The 17,522-nt window shown below is 41.9% G+C and overlaps 2 protein-coding genes and 1 long non-coding RNA gene across 4 annotated transcripts in view; 1 reads left to right on the top strand and 2 right to left on the bottom strand.

The window, feature by feature from the left end:
* Nucleotides 1-757: 757 nt before the first annotated feature.
* Nucleotides 758-9,004, bottom strand: hpdl (4-hydroxyphenylpyruvate dioxygenase-like). Of its 2 annotated transcripts, none has more exons than XM_062474760.1 (5): nt 8,879-9,004; nt 6,233-6,399; nt 1,449-1,600; nt 1,217-1,347; nt 758-1,061 (listed from the first exon to the last, which is right to left on the bottom strand). In XM_062474760.1, the coding sequence occupies exons 2-5, from the start codon at nt 6,333-6,335 to the stop codon at nt 857-859; spliced, it is 591 nt and encodes a 196-aa protein (XP_062330744.1). In that variant the 5' UTR covers nt 6,336-6,399; nt 8,879-9,004; the 3' UTR covers nt 758-856. The 2 variants fall into 2 exon arrangements, with proteins under 2 accessions (XP_062330744.1, XP_062330743.1); XM_062474759.1 differs by lacking the exon at nt 8,879-9,004 and adding an exon at nt 6,499-7,221.
* zranb1a (zinc finger, RAN-binding domain containing 1a) overlaps nt 7,551-17,522 on the top strand; it is a 26,830-nt gene continuing 16,858 nt past the window's right edge. The window contains exons 1-2 of the mRNA XM_062474752.1: nt 7,551-7,847; nt 8,563-9,431. Coding sequence (XP_062330736.1) covers nt 8,588-9,431 — 844 coding nt within the window. The 5' untranslated portion in view covers nt 7,551-7,847; nt 8,563-8,587. The remainder of the gene's footprint in view (nt 7,848-8,562; nt 9,432-17,522) is intronic.
* LOC134031234 (uncharacterized) overlaps nt 16,630-17,522 on the bottom strand; it is a 1,069-nt gene continuing 176 nt past the window's right edge. Inside the window, exons 2-3 of the long non-coding RNA XR_009931859.1 lie at nt 16,796-16,846; nt 16,630-16,685 (exon numbers count right to left, since the gene is read on the bottom strand). This is a non-coding gene — a long non-coding RNA (uncharacterized LOC134031234). The remainder of the gene's footprint in view (nt 16,686-16,795; nt 16,847-17,522) is intronic.

Here is a 17,522-nt window from a genome sequence, read left to right as displayed (position 1 = left end):
ATAAATTCATCTTTCACATCAACAACTGACTCATCCAATTTACTAATTGTACAATGTAATTACATACATTGTGATATGTATAAATGTGCAAATACATTAATCTAGGCTTCATGGCACCTGTACAATGACCAAACTGAGAGGCTGAATATCAGGTCCTTTATTACTGGGAGTGACCAATGACAAATAATATCTAGAATAAAGCATAAAAGGGACATCTGGATTCTATAGACCCCGGACGTGATGACAAGGCCGCGGTCAGACTTCCACTTAGATCCAAGCTAATTGAGATTCAAAGTCTACAGTAATTAATATCAGGAGACTCCAGTCCACAGGACCAATACATCACAGTACAGTATATACCACCACTAACTCTTCATGAATTTCCGATGCAGGTGCAGCCATGGAAGTGCATCTACATTTTACCATGGAAGCTCAGGATCATAGATGGATACCATTTGGAGTAAATGTTTAGATACAGGTTTAGTCTTGGTTGAAGGGCACCGTAATCTTAAAGATTCAAGGTGTGGATAATGTTTTTCCACCCTACAGTAAGCCAATGTTTGTCAGTGTGGCATTGTTACACCAAGATGATTGTTCAGACAGGTTCTAAAACAAGAACAAATGTCTTTGAGAGTCAAGGGTATGGCAGCTTAGTAGTCATATATAATTATAGAAAGTACTGAGACATTTTGGATGACTTCATGTGGTATCACTTTATTTAGTGTGACAAACTCTCTCTGGTCAAGGAAACCCACCAATATATTCGTATCATCAGATTATAATTTAACACATTTACAGTACATGTACGTTTTTTAAAGTGCTTTATACATTTCTCATATTTAGAATCAAATTGCTGTCAATGTTGACCAGTTTGCACAGTGATGTCATGAGTGTTTTGTCTTTGTGGCATTGCACTCTCATTCTCCATATAGGCCTGCACTGACCTCCACAAAGCCCGAATGTTACCCTCCCCAAATCCAGATGCCCCTCTTCTCTCTATCAGCTCAAGGAAGAAGGTATCCTCTGCAAATATTGGCTTTGTAAAAACCTGGAGAAGGTACCTGTTCGAACAGAATCAAATGCAATAAAGACAAACTGATTAGCCTTGTATATATATATATTTTTAACTATATACTGATTGGGTGGTGAGAACGAGAGAACAAAGGAGTATGTTTAGCTGTATGTACATTAAAAAAAACACTTCTTGATCTCTCACCGTTTGTTTTGATTAGTTGTTGTGTGAGAGGGGGAGGAGTCTTGGCGCAGGTCTGTGTCCAGGAGGATCCCATGCTGGGACAGCATCTGGGGGTCGTAACCTGCATCCTCCATCTCCTGCTGTTTGCCCAACTGCCAAGTACAGAGGATATAGATACAGTGGCCACTGACCCCAGGAGCAGGAACAACCATCACAATGGTAGAAAGTCTATTTATTAGAAAAGGAGGCCAACCTCAGTGTAGTAAGCAGGAGGAGGGGAGAAGAAATGCACGCCAGCTGTGGCCATTGTCTGCGTAGTGGAGACAATGTCTTGTGTGTACAGACCAATGTGCTGGATGCCTGGACCTTTGTGTTGCTCCAAGAAGGTATCCACCTGGTTGCTACCTGACAGACACACATAATAATGCACACACATTTGTAGGTGTGGATGTACATTATGGCATAATAGTGGCACAATAAATGATGGCTACTTTATATATTTATATTGTTTTTTAATTATAAATCCCCTTAGTATTAGTTAGACTTTGTACCTTCAGTATAGTTAGACAACGTATTTAAGTTTTAAGATTCCTATATGTTTAATGTATGCACCTTCCTGCCAAAGTAAATTCCTTGTCTGTGCAAACTTTCATGGTGACAAAAAACCTTTCTGATTCTGACAATTTGATACATGCAATGTTGTTGTAATGAATTAGCCTGGTCCTAACCAGACTCTCGTACATTTCATTTGTACAGACAGTCTGGCCTCGCTCCATTGACAAGCGTTGACTTCCTTGTAGGTGGGTACTCTGTTGAAGTTTAAAACTATTGGATCTGCCGAGAGCCACTCTGATCTGCCATAACCAATCGCTAGCGTTCGCCTTAGCCAATTCCTTCACCACTACTGTAACAGAGCTAGCTGCCGTAGCTGGAAAATCAAACTGTTCCCGAACCCCGTGGGGAGGAGGGCCACACCATCATGGCCACCAACAAAACTCAGCAAAACTTGTTCTTGCTCCGGCTTTAGATTATAGATATTCGGCAGTGTTGCCACAACGGACCGAATGGCTTCGCTCGCATCTTTCTCAGCCGCCATTACGGAACTACAACACAAACTAGCGCACAACATTAACGTCATCGTTCTCAGCCACTCCCTCTGTTCGCTGATTGGCCGGTTGAAAATCAACCTGAAAAATCTGACTTACGTACATAGAGTTAATATTACTAGAGGAAGCAACTTTTGTCTTCCAAGATGGCGTCCCCATTCATTTCTATGAAAAGTGCTCAGTGGCGCAGTGAGGCAAGCGAGAGCACAAAACTGGACCGCGCCATCTTTCCACTTCCGACTCTTCCGGTCTAGCTTTAAACAGTGGCTCTTTTTTTTCTCTAGCTCCGAGACCTCGTGCACGCTTGCAACTAGCTGTACACGTCATACTTTGCGACAACCAGTCGCGAGCATAGATTTATATGGTTGCGAGCGTGTCAGCTAAGGCATTGCAGTGGCAGAATGGGGTACAAGTCCGATAAGAATCAGAGACATGATGCAAACTTTACGGAAATGGATGCTGTCACTATAGTATTCCTTTCACTTGGTTTTTAGAAATAGGCTATAGGGCTAAATAGGCTATAGGGCTATTCTAGATGGAACTCATCACATATGTTGCTTTTTTTCTTTGTGATATGAGTATGATTTCCAAACGCATTGTATCAGATTAAATAAACTTCACATGAACAGCTCCGTCGATGTTCTCCCCTGGCAAAGAAAGCCTAATAGTTATTTTTGTAACAGAAATCTTCCATAATGCAGACTTACCATAGCTTACTGTCAACTTTATATTCAAACGAAATGCCACGAAATTCACATTGCCTTCAATTTAACATCAGTGTAGAAATGTGGCCTGTGTTTTATAGGTTCAACCTACAAAACCAAACGCCTATTAATGGATATAACGTGATCTAACAAGACTTGGTAATAATGTAATAAATTGAGGTGTGTCTAAAATATAGTCTACTTTATTGAACATGTACAAAGGGGCATATTAACAGAACTATATACAAGACGTTTCCATCAGATATACAGTTAGGTCCATAAATATTTGGACATTGACACAATTTTCATCATTTTGGCTCTGTATACCACCACAATGGATTTGAAATGAAACAATCAAGATATGCTTTAAGTGCAGACTTTCAGCTTTAATTTCAGGGTATTTACATCCAAATCAGGTGAACGGTGTAGGAATTACAACACATTTGATATGTGGCCCCCCCCTTTTTAAGGGACCAAAAGTAATTGGACAATTGGCTGCTCAGCTGTTCCATGGCCAGGTGTATGTTATTCCTTCATGGGAGTTCGTTATTTCATTGACAAGGAGCAGATAAAAGGTCTAGAGTTCATTTCAAGTATGGTATTTGTGTTTGGAATCTGTTGCTGTCAACTCTCAATATGAAGTCCAAAGAGCTGTCACCATCAGTGAAGCAAGCCATCGTTAGGCTGTAAAATCAAAACAAACCTATCAGAGAGATAGCAAAAACATTAGGTGTGGCCAAATTAACTGTTTGGTACATTCTTAAAAAGAAAGAACGCACTGGTGAGCTCAGCAACACCAAAAGACCCGGAAGACCACGGAAAACAACTGTGGTGGATGACAGAAGAATTCTTTCCCTGGTGAAGAAAAACCCCTTCACAACAGTTGGCCAGATCAAGAACACTCTCCAGGAGGTAGGCGTATCTGTGTCAAAGTCAACAATTAAGAGAAGACTTCACCAGAGTAAATACAGAGGGTTCACCACAAGATGTAAACCATTGGTGAGTCTCAAAAACAGGAAGACCAGATTAGAGTTTGCCAAAAAACATCTAAAAGAGCCTGTACAGTTCTGGAACAACATCCTATGGACAGATGAGACCAAGATCAACTTGTACCAAAATGATGGGAAGAGAAGAGTATGGAGAAGGGAAGGAACTGCTCATGATCCAAAGCATACCACCTCATCAGTGAAGCATGGTGGAGGTAGTGTTATGGCGTGGGCATGTATGGCTGCCAATGGAACTGGTTCCCTTGTATTTATCGATGATGTGACTGCTGACAAAAGCAGTAGGATGAATTCTGAAGTGTTTCTGGCAATATTATCTGCTCAGATTCAGCCAAATGCTTCAGAACTCATAGGACGGCGCTTCACAGTGCAGATGGACAATGACCCGAAGCATACTGCGAAAGCAACCAAAGAGTTTTTTAAGGCAAAGAAGTGGAATGTTCTGCAATGGTCAAGTCAATCACCTGACCTAAATCCAATTGAGCATGCATTTCACTTGCTAAAGACAAAACTGAAGGGAAAATGCCCCAAGAACAAGCAGGAACTGAAGACAGTTGCAGTAGAGGCCTGGCAGAGCATCACCAGGGACGAAACCCAGCGTCTGGTGATGTCTATGGGTTCCAGACTTCAGGCTGTCATTGACTGCAAAGGATTTGCAACCAAGTATTAAAAGTGACAATTAGATTTATGATTATGTTAGTTTGTCCAATTATTTTTGGTCCCTTAAAAAGGGGGGGGCCACATATAGAGCCAAAATGATGAAAATTGTGTCAATGTCCAAATATTTATGGACCTAACTGTAAGTGGGGGTGAAACAGTCACTGAGGACCTTCATTGTCCCACTAAAGCAGTCTGGCTTGATGACACGATAAAAAAAGAATGAGTGTGTTTAACAAAAGCTTCTGAAGGCAAGACTAATATTATTTAAATATATATCATTTCCTATTGTGGTTATCAGTTAAAGTATTAATCTTCGTCTTTGCTCCAGATGGACATGTCAACAATCTATGCTCACGCTTAACATAATATAATATTTGCCATCATGTCATGAACGTTTTTACGAAAAATCAAATCTGTTTTAAAATAACGGGAATAAACTATATTAACAACATTTCATGTATGTGTGACAACCATTTGCTAAACTTGCAACAACAGGACAGGCAACTCAAGCCATTTCTTTCAGCTCCAGGTAAATCGGCTATCGGCTAGTGATGGGTCGTTCGCGAACGATCCGGCTCTAAGAGCCGGCTCTTGAAGGTGAACGTCGGGAGCTGGCTCGCATATCTGAAGAGCCGACTATTTTTAATAGATTAATACAGCCTATAAAAACTAAATGATTATGAAATAATGAATTTTAATTTTAATTGTATTTAAAATAATTGACTAATTCGAAGAACAACAAAAAAATACTTGTAGGCTTAAAGGCGCACACGATCATCATCACATTCTGTTCCTGTCAATCCTGCATGAGGGAGGGCCGAGCCAACTCACACACAGTCAGAGAGTAGTCAAAACTCGGAGGAGAGCCATGACAAATCAATGCATTTTTAAAGATATGTGGTTACGGTCGAGTATGATTTCATTTAATAATTTAATTCAAATTGTTTTCACACCTATCATAGTCAAATTCATAGTTAAAACATGTATTTTTTAAAGAGCCGTTCGGGAGCCAAAAGAGCCGGCTCTTTTTAGTGAGCTGAGCCATACGAGCCGGCTCACGAAAAAGAGCCGGAATGCCCATCACTACTATCGGCCAATGTGAACTTTTGTGCTCGTGCCCTGTTAGTATCCGCGAGCACATTTGCAGGCAACTTTTGACGTAGGCAAATACATGGGGTGCTAGTTTACCCATTTCGGATTGGTTTCAAACTTAGCAAAAATCAGGAAAAATTCTTCAATGAAAAAGCTAGTAGTATGAGCCAGGTTCGAGAATCGAACAAAAATTATTGGGGGAGATAGTTTTGTAAATGTTGACTGGAGTTAATAGAATAAAAACGACCGGAAGAGCCGGAAGTCTAACAAGAAATGCAATACCACCTACATCCACCGGGGCCGTTGCTTCAACCCGAGGGGCGAGGGCTTGCTTACGTACCTAGTACAGAAGCTAAATCAAAATTGAGCGGAAGTACTTAGGAGGGCAGAGCCAGGCTAGTAATGAATAGGCTATAGTCCAAAATATTCACATAGCCTACATTGAGGAACTTATTGAGGAAGTATAATTACTTTGTTCAGGTAGAGACTCTGCAATTACAAACTTGCAATCGGGTTCTGTCACATCCTTGAAAGGAAGCTGAATTCCTTCTTCACTGCATTTCCAAAACTCCATTGCAGTAAGACGTAGTCCGATGCCATCCTGATTGAGCACATAACCCTCATCAACATCCTCTTCACTAAGGGGAAAAAACACAACCAAAAAACAAGGAAATAGTTACAGAATGAGCATGTGACTAGTCAATACCTACAGTAGATTCAGTAGTCGTGTAAATTACCTATCGATTAAGAATCTTTGAAAACCGAAGTGCCTCTCATACCACCGCATAACTTCGACTGTACTTTTTCTTGGGCATGCATACGTTATATGATCAAAATGGGTAATCGGACAATCTGAAATTTGGTCCAAGTCACTACTGATCACATTATCGACGTCATGGAACCCGGGCAAAAAGATCCCTTCGTATTTAGTCCTGTCAATGAGCGTATGGCACACATTTCCCACGATCGACTTTACAACCGAGAACGTGACAAGTCCTCTCTCGTCATGCACCACAGTGGGGGGCACCAGAAACTCACAACCTTGATCGCGAAGAGAATTGAATGACCTTTCCACATCCTCGACTTCGAAGCACACATTGCATGCGGTATCCACGGTGTACTGAGGATGCACATCATAAAGACACTTGTCATCAATGTTTTTTCTTTTGTGCTTTATCGCGTCGTTCCATATTTTGCGTGAAGAAGAATTGCTTGTCGTGGGAGACGCTCCTTCATTCAATGTGTGAAGTATCTGATTCGATCTCTCGTTTACTACGAAAACCGCCGCTCCTTTCCTGAAAGCGAGCTGTCTTGATTTGTCAGTTAGTCTCGCTGCAAATAAATTAAATTTAAATTTAGAAACTAGATCATAAGCTAATTTATCCACGCTTGTAACATGGAGTGAAATGTGGTGCAACCGACTCAAGTAGGCTGCCATTTTGTCGGTGACGTCAGATGGAGTTTTTAAAGGTGTTTCCTAATGTTCTAATCAGAAAATTTCTTCTGTTCAGGGTTGTGTCATTACATTTTACTTAATGCCAAGTGTTTTGATTGACATTATGATAAATAAATCTGTATTATTTAAATAAATCTTTATTGCCTTTAATATTCCATAACAAATAGGGTTGAAATAATTGTGTAGAATACATTTACAACAGTAGGTGCATATAAAAAACTTAATATAAAAAATATCAAGTGCATGTCAAAGATACAATTTAACAAACAGTACTACCCAATCAACATTGTTCAGTACCAGATGGTTCATGACGTTTCCTGCCTTTTCTAACTGCAGGTTTATTTTTTTGCTCAGCCACAGTAGTCTACTGTCCCTGTCGCCGCCATTAACAACAGAGGCAATGTAAACCATGGAGCAACTATTAAGATGACTCAGATAAAAAGGGGGATATTATTACGTGGGTAATTGTACATCTAATCGTATGGAAAACGGAAAACATGTGAAAGATAAAGGATCGACAAAAGCAATGTTATCGGGAAAAAATCGATAGAAGGCGGAGGAACCGGACCCGAGTGGACTGACAGCCCTGTTTGTTGTGGTTTCGGCTTTCGGAAAACGCATTAACGAACGGTAAGACCGCAACTTATAATAAATAAAAGAAACAGTTAGCTAGTGTACCGGCATGGGTTAACACATGCAAAAAACAGCAGGACTATTCCTGTTACTTTTCTATTTTGATTGTTAGCTAGCAACAGCTAACTAGCAAAAGCTCAGTCTATTAGCTGGAATAGAGCCTTAGCCTTTGGGTGTAATACAGATGTCCTATACTTCTTTTTTTTGTGCAAAATTATACCATCTGAATTGAATTGGTTTCCTTATTAGGTTAATTCAAGTGTTATTGTAGGCTACATTCGACCCACAAGTCAATTTGTTGTCTTGTACTAGCTATCTTTTTCAGGGAATAGTCTGAGCCATGCTCAATGTTCGCATCAACTTCTGATCTGCTTACCTTTTAAAGGTGTTTACTAGTTGTTATAACTGTTAAGCTTTTATTTCTACATGTAGTCAGAAATGGTCTGAAATTGGGATAAGGGACATATAGTTATTTATTCAAATGGCTGGTAGGATAGATTTAGTCATTCACTTCCTAGCCTAGTGGTGTGTGGTAGTATGACAGTAGTCAAAGGGCATTGTTTATTTGTCGGAAACTCAAGTTTTTGGGCCCAAGACTTCACAAATTTCACAGATGACCAATCCCAATGAGTTTTCCCAATCAGTAAGTAAGTATATGGTATATATATATATACAGTTTGGAGCTCTGACATTTGTGTCTTAATTTCAACAGCCTGTCAGCCAGTGCAGCCTCATCCATGATGACGGAACAAGGTGTAAAATGGGCCTGTGACTACTGCACCTTTGAGAACTGGCCATCTGCCGTCAAGTGCACCATGTGCCGTGCCCAGAAACCCAGTGGACCCATCATCACGGAGGAGCCCTATAAGAGCAGTCCTACCCTAGAACCAGGTCCAGAGTGGGACCCCTCAAGGACTGAGGGCAGCAGCAGCCTCCTCATCTGCCCAGATTCCAGTGCCAGACCCCGCGTCAGGCCAGTCACTACTGCTGAAACCAGCAGTAAGTGGTCTTGTCAGATTTGCACTTACCTGAATTGGCCCCGTGCTATCCGTTGCACGCAGTGCCTATGTCAGCGCCAGAGGACCCGTAGGCCCACAGAGTCACCTCAGACTTCAGGCTCCAATGGCGGCTGCCGTCCTGCACCCTCCTCCCCCGTAGACCCCTGTGAGGAGTACAATGACAGGAACAGACTCAACACCCACACACAGAACTGGACATGCTCAGCCTGCACTTATCAGAACTGGCCTAAGACCAAGAAGTGTGTGGTGTGCGACCACCCAAAGCCCAACAACTTGGAGGCTATAGAACTGGCTGAATCTGAGAATCCCTCTTCCATCACCTCCATTATCAATGAGCAGGACCGGGCCAGGTGGCGGGGAGGCTGTAGTGGGGACCAGGGCCAGAGAAGGTCCCCCCCTACCTCCAAAAGGGAATCAGATGTGAAAATGGACTTCCAGAGGATTGAGCTGGCAGCTGGAGCCATGAGCAGCAGAGAGGATCAGGAGGTGGATTTCAAAAAGATGAAGCAGATTAAAAACCGCATGAGGAAAACTGATTGGTTGTTCCTCAATGCTTGTGCTGGTGAGTTGGTTTTTGGAGGACAGGAGGGACTCTTGCATGTTCCCTTTTGATCTGCCACCAAAAACTCTCAAGCACCATATCAGCTGTTAGTTCACGACCCTGATTCTGCCAACACAGATATTCTCCAATAGTACATGATTGAGAGTATGAGGTCTGATTGTGTGTGTTTGGATACTTTCACTATTATTACTCTCTGTTAGCCCTTCACCTGAATAGTTGAACTGTAGTTAGAGCCCCCGCAGCCCTTGTCCCTTTCTCAACATAACAACAACAGTGGTATTGTAACGCTGCCTTCTCTGGCCCTCTGTGATGTCATGCTCAGAAGTGGTGACGGAGAAGGGAGGCTCCAGAGGCAATCATTTCTATGGTCATTGTCCTGATAGCACTGGGTTCAATTTCCCCTCAGCGCCTTTGTTACATAGAGGATGACCTCACTCCTGTCAGTGTCCCTGGCCTGTAGCCTGGCTTTTCTAAGCCATGTTTTGGTATTGAAAGAGAGCATTTCTGTGCCCTGCCAGCGTTTTCCAGTTCTCTTTGCTGTCGCTGAATGCACAAACTGAATAGTGAGCTTGATCGATAAGCTAAATAAATGGGCCCGAGCTTGTGGCATAGTCTGGGCAATGGAGCATTCTCGAGAAATGTGTTATGCACAGAGTTTATTAGAAGACTAGAGTGCAGTAATGGCATGATGTTTTATTTTGACACGATAGACGGATTGCAATATAACGACAAATCAGTGAGATGGAATTTGTGGCCCAGACTAACATACTGGAATCAAGTCCCTTTGAGACTTGGGAAACTACTAGTAGTTTTGGTGTTTTTTTTGTGTGAAAAGCTTTGCCAAGTAGATTGGACTAATGGGAGCACATCATAGACCTTGAATATGAATGGGCCTGGCAAGACTCAGCAGAGAGGGACGGAGGTGCAAAAACTCCCCTGGCTGGCTCCCAGTCAAAAGGGCCTGTAAACACTGCTGTCAGTATAAGCCAGGCAGCACGCAGCTGTAAAAATAGACTTGACAACTCATGGAAGCAACAGGCAAAAAACAACAACACATGACCACAAACCTGACCTTCATAAGGACTGCCCTCCCAGTGTCTGGTGTGTCTGTCTGACCATGGAGAGTTTGTACACTGGTTGAGTAACTGAATAGGCCTTGTGACACCAGCAGTGAGTGTAACTTGATGCTACAGTTAGAATTGCTATTGCCAGTGTGTTAGCTTAGCCAACATTTCAACCCTTCAACGATTATTAGAAAACTTTACTTGCAGCATATAAAACCTTCTAACCTTGACACTGAATTCCAATATGGGGTCTTGAGATCCTGTTGGTTGTGTGATCAGCAGCCCATTGGAGTCATCCTTAATGACAGTGTTTGTCCATGGAGTAGATATATGAGCCAAGCAGCCTATTATAACTGCTGTAAAGTGGAATTGAAAATTAGTTTTAAGTTCATCATACCATAGAAGAATGTGTTGTTAACTACCCATCCAAATTCGAATAGAAAAATATAGCTGCAAGCAGCAATGGGGTGGCCAAGCAGGTCAGATGACCCAGAAGAAACTTTCGACATCCTCAGAAGAGGGTTCCAAGTACACGCAGCAAGTTTGGCGTGAATCAATCAAAGATTTGCTGAGATACGACACAACTTTCTGTTTGCTCTGTTTGTGTCTGTTTCTCTCCTGCCGATTTCGATTGGCTGTACCGGACAAACGGTTTCGAAAATCTAAAATCAATTGATAGTTTGTGTGAGGATTGCATTGACTATATACAGCTTGACTACAGGTAGCTAGCGACTGCGGTGTACCTGGCTTCCTTTGCAGTGGCTTACAGTCTCGCTAAACAGAGAATCAGAGACATGACAAGCTCGTCGGCTTTGGGTGGATTCTAACCTCTGACGTTGCCGTTGCTAGGACACCAACTTATCCTAGTGAGCTATTCTCAGTGCTGGAAATCACAGAGTTCAGTTACTGGTTAAAAATATAAGCAGTTTTTCCTGTGGCAAGCGGTTGTCAGATTTGGCCCAAGTTTAAACAGCTGTAATTCAGTCCTATTTTGACATGTCAAGGTGATTGTGGTCTGAAGATAATCTGTCCCAAATTTGGTGAATATTTGATACATTTTGTAGGAGGGGTAGGACAAAAATGACTAAATGTAAATGACTAAATGTAAAAACGTTTTATTAATTCATTCAAAATGGCGGCATCAATTCGGCTGGTATCACAAGTTAACATGTGTCACACACGGGATCGCCCCCCTAGAGGTTAGAGGACACATATCTACAAAGCACAATAAATATGACTCTTCTTGAGTATAAATCCCCTGAGAATGAAACATTATCGTGACCATTATGATTATACTGCTAGACAGCTACTGTGGCATACCTGGCTTCACTAAACAGATGTTACATTACATTACCAGTATCATGACATGCTTGATAACTGTGGCTGGATTCAAACCTAAGACCTTGCACTTCAGAGGAACCCATCTTATCCCAGTGAGCTATTCTCAGTGCTGGGAATTTACTGTGTTCAGTTACTGTATAAAAAAAAGTAAGCCGTTTCTCCTGTGGGAAGGTTGTCATATTTTGACATATCAAGGTGATTGTGGTCTGAAGATAATCTATGCCAAATCTGGTGAATATTGGATACATTGTGTAGGAGTAGGGAAAAAAGTTGTATTCATTCAAAATGGCGGCCTCATCAATTCGTCTGGTATCAAGAGTTAACATGCGTCAGACACGGGATCTCCTAAGATATCATGAGACATAGGAATCACTTAAATACGACAAACAAATCAACAGTTATTGGTCAAAACACAATGTTGTCCTATTGTAGCGCCCCCTAGCTCAACTGACACTACCTTTTTTCGGTCCTTTCAATAACAGGGTCATGAATCCATACACCAAGTTTGGAGTCAATGCATCAAAGATTCACTAAGATATGACCTCACTTCCCTTTTTCCGGATCAGTTGCTGAATTTGATTGGCTGTAACTAACAAACGGTTGCGAAAATCAAAGCTGCAGGGGATAACTTTTGTGAGGCTTGGTCTGAAGATCATCTGTGGCAATTTTGAATAAGATTCGTCAAGAATTGTAGGAGGAGTAGCGAAAAAACGCTTTTCGTTAACATTCAAAATGGCGGAAAATCTATATGACTGGGTATGACGTCATAGAGTGCGTTGAACTTGTCTTGATCCAGGGAATCCAATGATACCTCATTTTGGAAAATGCGGCATATGGTTCAAAGCTAACGTGTGTAAACACACCTTCAACTTTGACCCATTGGTGGCGCTAGATGGTTGGAATGGGAGACATGAAACTTGGTGAAATTGATGAGGGGACTGGTCCCAAAGAGTGTGCCAAATTTCACAACTTCTGACCATGTGGTTCTAGGGGCTGCCATAGACTCCCCATGGCAGAAGAAGATGTGTAATAATAATAACTAGAGAGGGTACAATTTCTGGGGAAATTGTAGGGTGTGCTTGCTTGCGTCGGTTGCAGGTGGGTCCGTCCTCAAAGTTTTTCCCTTCTAGTGATATTTTCAAGCATTTAGCCTACTCATATTGCATATTTCATTAAGAACACCCTTTGAAACAGCTGCGAACCCCCTTTGAAACAAGCTACTGTAACAACAATGTCACTGGCAGTGTGGAATCGCGATTCAAACAGTACCGTCTGCTAACTGAAAATATGCCCCCCAAAACGTAAATAAGTTTGACATTAATGTAGGGGGAAATGGCTAATTCAAAATAAGTTTGCTAGAGGCAAGCTAGCTGCTGTTGCTCCACATTTCACTGATTGTTTGAAAGCACCGGAAATGAGAACGTTTCTTTTGACAAAGTTTAGTTTAATATTATAGTTATTATAGTTTTCATGGCTTTGAAGACAGTACGACACACTGCCAGTGGACGAGCCGAGTCTGACTGAGGCTAATGTCAAAACAAGCCGCGGTGTCACTCAAATTCCAAGTTTTACACAAATCACAAAAATATGCCGACCCGCTGGCTATCTTCGCAATCGCCATAACTTTAAAACACTGCCCTCCTTCTGATTTTTGATGTAGAATTGACCCTGGTACGAAATTAAGAAAATACTCATCAGAGATCGACAACAGCTGACGCAATCGTCAACGGAGGCTGACGGGGCTCTCACGTAGCAAACCAACGTTTTTACATCAACCTACATTATAATCTCACCACCTGGCTGTCTTCACAATAGTCATATCGTCATAACATTGCCCTCCTTCTGTTTTTTGGTGTAGAATTGACCGAACTATACACAAGTTTACGCGCCAAATCCCAGGAGGCCGCCATAACTCTACACAAATGCACTTAATTTCCGCCGGAAGTGGTTTGCACAGTGTCTGCCGGTGTAAACACAGTGATGTCGATGCTAGCTTGGGATCACGGTTCTACTACATTGACTGGATATGGCGTTACTGTTATTCAGTGCAGAACTGGGAGGATAACATGACGATGAGAAGAACCTGCCAAAGCAAATTCCTTTGTCTGTTTGTCTGTACAAACTTTCATGGCGAATAAATCCCATTCTGATGATGTAACGTTAGCTATCGTGGGCATTGTTTGTCACATCTCCAAAACAATCAACTGCCTTAGCAAAATACCGGTAGCAATGTTAGTGTATGACAACTTCTTCATATTTAACACTAACAGTGTTGTCAGCTTCATAGCTAAAGTTGCTGAACTGACCCTCAGATTCAAGTCTGCGTTTCTTTATCTGGGTAGGGAGGACAAACGTTCTGGGGGGTATTCTCGTAGCTCGCTAAGCGGTTTAGCGAGCTAATTTTCAGGCTAAGATAAAAAACGCCCCTCTTTTTGGTTCGTGGAAGCAACTTTCGATAAATCACCATAGTAACATATCAATTAGCACTAACCTGCTCCAGAGCAGGCTAACGTAAGTGTAGCTGGATAAGCTTGCCACACCCCCAGAAAATAACATGGCAGCTCCCTTTTTGAGAGACCCAGTTGACCAAGGAGCTATATTTTAGTTCGATTAGCTTTCCATACCAATAGAGTTCTTCGCGATTGCCAAGATCCTTTATTTCACACGGATCCTTTATTTCTTGTTTGAGCGATATCGATTCAGCCGACATGGACTCATTTATTTGAAAGACCTTCTCGGGCCGTACATTGCAAATATCCGCCGCAGCAAGCTTTATGCTTTATTATGAGCTTATGCTGCTGTATGTGAATATGTAACGCTATGTTTTACGAAATGTCTTGTCTTATCTGTTGTGCCTGTGCTTTTTATATGTTTCACTGTGGGAGAGTGGGAAACGTCATATCGATTCCTTTTTATGTCTTGACGTGAAGAAATTGAAAATAAAGCTACTACTTGAAACTTTAACTGTGCTTCAGACTGCATAGCCTTGAGGTTTTTTGCGTCAGGTAGGCTATAGGCTACATTTTTATACAGTATAGGCGATCCAGAAAACATTGGCAAAGCCGCAGCATGCGTTGCTGTAAGAAAAGTGTACTTGGCGCTTAACCAGCTGATGAATCAATTCATCATATTCCCTGGCCATGTCCCAGTCAATGACATCAAAGAGGGATTTACACATATGCCTACATGCATATACACATATATAGTACATGATATAAGCGCAGTAGCCTACATATATCCTCATAATTGTCTATGAATTCGTATCAATTAGATACTCTTTGGCCTTGTTTTTATCTAGCCTACTTATTCTGAAAGAGTTGAGATCATTATTTTCGCTAGCAAGATCTCATTCGATTATTAATTTCCATTAAGCCTATCCCAGCTAACACAGTTACGTTGCCCTTACGTTGCCGCAACGTCACTCGATGACCAAACATACGTTGCCGCAACGTCTTTGGCGACGTTGCGGGACCGTGCATCTGTGGGACGCCAGAACGTAACCGCAACGTAATCTTGTGACGTTGCCAGTCCGTAACCGCGACGTCGTGGCAACGTTATTTTTCCGACGTTGCCAGTCTGTAACCGCGACCTCCTAGCAACGTCATTTTCCGACGTTGCCAGTCCGTAACCGCGACCTCCTAGCAACGTCATTTTCCGACGTTGCCAGTCCGTAACCGCGACCTCCTAGCAACGTCATTTTCCGACGTTGCCAGTCCGTAACCGCGACCTCCTAGCAACGTCATTTTGTGACGTTGCCAGTCCGTAACTGCAACGTTAACTAAGTAACCTATATTTCTCAATTCTACTGCTTATATTGGGGCGGTTCATATGCAGACCTCATTTGCCCAAAATGCTACTTGTTCTTGTATAATAGGCTACATGGTAGCCAACTTTAGGAGGTTTGTGTGATGTGTAGCCTAACTCCAGCTAATCATAAACAAGGCAGCATTTCCATGCAACATTGTCATTTTATTTCAAACAAAGTGCCAAACAGTGAATTAAAATCTTCTGCCAGTCCCCGCTAGAGGTCCTGTCTGTTGGCCCTGACAATGAAGCACAAAATAAGTTAGTGTTCTATCAACATAATTGCACGTGTAAAAAGGCGCTATACAAGTCATAAAAAAATCACATCTAAAATAATATACATCATCAAAAAAACATGTGATTCTAGATTTGTGTCACATAGCCATGTGAAAGGTTGGATATGGAAGCTGCAATCATGATTCATTCACCTGGCTTGTTTTGAACGGGCTGCCGGGTTGTGTTTGAGTGTCCTCTATGAGGAGCTCCACAGCTTTCTCTCCCAGTCCCGTCTTCCACTTCATCACAGCGTCTGGAATTAGAAGTGAACTTATTGTCAGCACCAATGTGAACGTTGAACGCTGCGTGTAAGCCATAGTTCATGGCATCTCCAAACACTTACCACTCTCTTTCGCAACTCCAGCACCTTAAGGCGCTCCTCGCTTAAGGCGTCTTGGAGTTCAGCCTGTGTTTGGGCCACCTGTAGGTCCATCACTGGCACCTCTTCAGTGTGTCTGCCCTGTAGTCGCCTGAATAGGAGAGCCTCTCGCTGGTTCTCCTCCAATGTCTCCATCTTCCGGAGCATAACCTGTAATGTGTCTGTCATTAAAGACAAGTAAAACAAGTTTACAAGAGTTAGCATGATTGGCATACACTGTGGTTCTTCTAGATTAGCTGTAACATTTATGCAAATGTTACCTTGAATGATTGTATACAAAGCATATATTGAGTGTCTTATATTTGCACTTGCCTGGCTGCCAGCTGTTTTCCTGGGCCCCCAATTGGTTCACCTCCACCAGACCAGAGTTGACATCTAGGGGTATGGAATCTGGTGATGCAAAAGTTTTAAGTCATGCTTTTGCTTCAAAACATAGCCTTTAGGTTGCCATGGCTCATACAATTATTGTCACTGTTTTAAACGGTCATTCATTACTTTACCATCATTTCCCAGGGACACAGTGCTAGGCCGTGTGACGGTGGTAGGATAATCTGTACAGAAATGAAAATGGAATGTAGTTTATGTACATAGTTATAGCATATTAATATAAAAGGAGTAGCATTGCACATATGTGATCGTTCGAAAGCAGGGCCCCACATCGTAGCGTCGCACATGTGTGATTCTGAACATTCCAACCGACTGTTTTCCGATAGACAAAAACTATATGACAAACGCTATAGTATGGCTTCAAAATTTACAATTAGTAGGCTAACAAGTAACAGCAGGTAGTAGCATTGCTACGAGTATTATGCTAGGTTGCTAGGTAACGGAAGCTAATTAAAGCAACCTAGCTGCCGTTTTGGAAAAATAACTGGTGGAAGCGTCGGAAATATTTAAAACTCGCGCATCTAAAAGGTTAAAACGAATAAACTTATCCAAAAAAAGATGCCATGTACAAATTGGAAAAATTAGTGACATGATACTTTTATAGACGCCATTGCTGTGATTAAAACGTGATCAGCCACGCTAGCTCCAGTCTTTGAAAATTCCGGGTTAAATAAACTATTTTGGGACAAGGTTTTTTAACAGTTCTGAACGTTTATTTTCACTGATTCTTTTGTGGGTGATTTGTGAGACGCTAAACTTTGATAACATGTAGGCCTATGCATTTTCAGTATTTCAACATAACTTTCTGGAGGGTTTAACCTCTACTGTACTGTAGCTATC

The sequence above is a fragment of the Osmerus eperlanus genome, chromosome 12, assembly GCF_963692335.1.
Source record: "Osmerus eperlanus chromosome 12, fOsmEpe2.1, whole genome shotgun sequence".
In the NCBI taxonomy this organism is placed as follows: domain Eukaryota; kingdom Metazoa; phylum Chordata; class Actinopteri; order Osmeriformes; family Osmeridae; genus Osmerus; species Osmerus eperlanus.
This window is presented reverse-complemented; position numbering and strand designations above follow the sequence as displayed.

What these genes read in the sequence shown, in the direction of transcription:
- hpdl (XM_062474759.1), bottom strand. Translation starts at nt 7,199, where the DNA reads ATGGCAGCCTACTTGAGTCGGTTGCACCACATTTCACTCCATGTTACA. An exon ending in AGAGTCTCTACCTGAACAAA is followed by an intron (nt 1,601 to 6,232) that starts GTAATTATACTT and finishes TGTGTCTGTCAG; the next exon opens with GTAGCAACCAGGTGGATACC. An exon ending in CTCCTGCTTACTACACTGAG is followed by an intron (nt 1,348 to 1,448) that starts GTTGGCCTCCTT and finishes TGTACTTGGCAG; the next exon opens with TTGGGCAAACAGCAGGAGAT.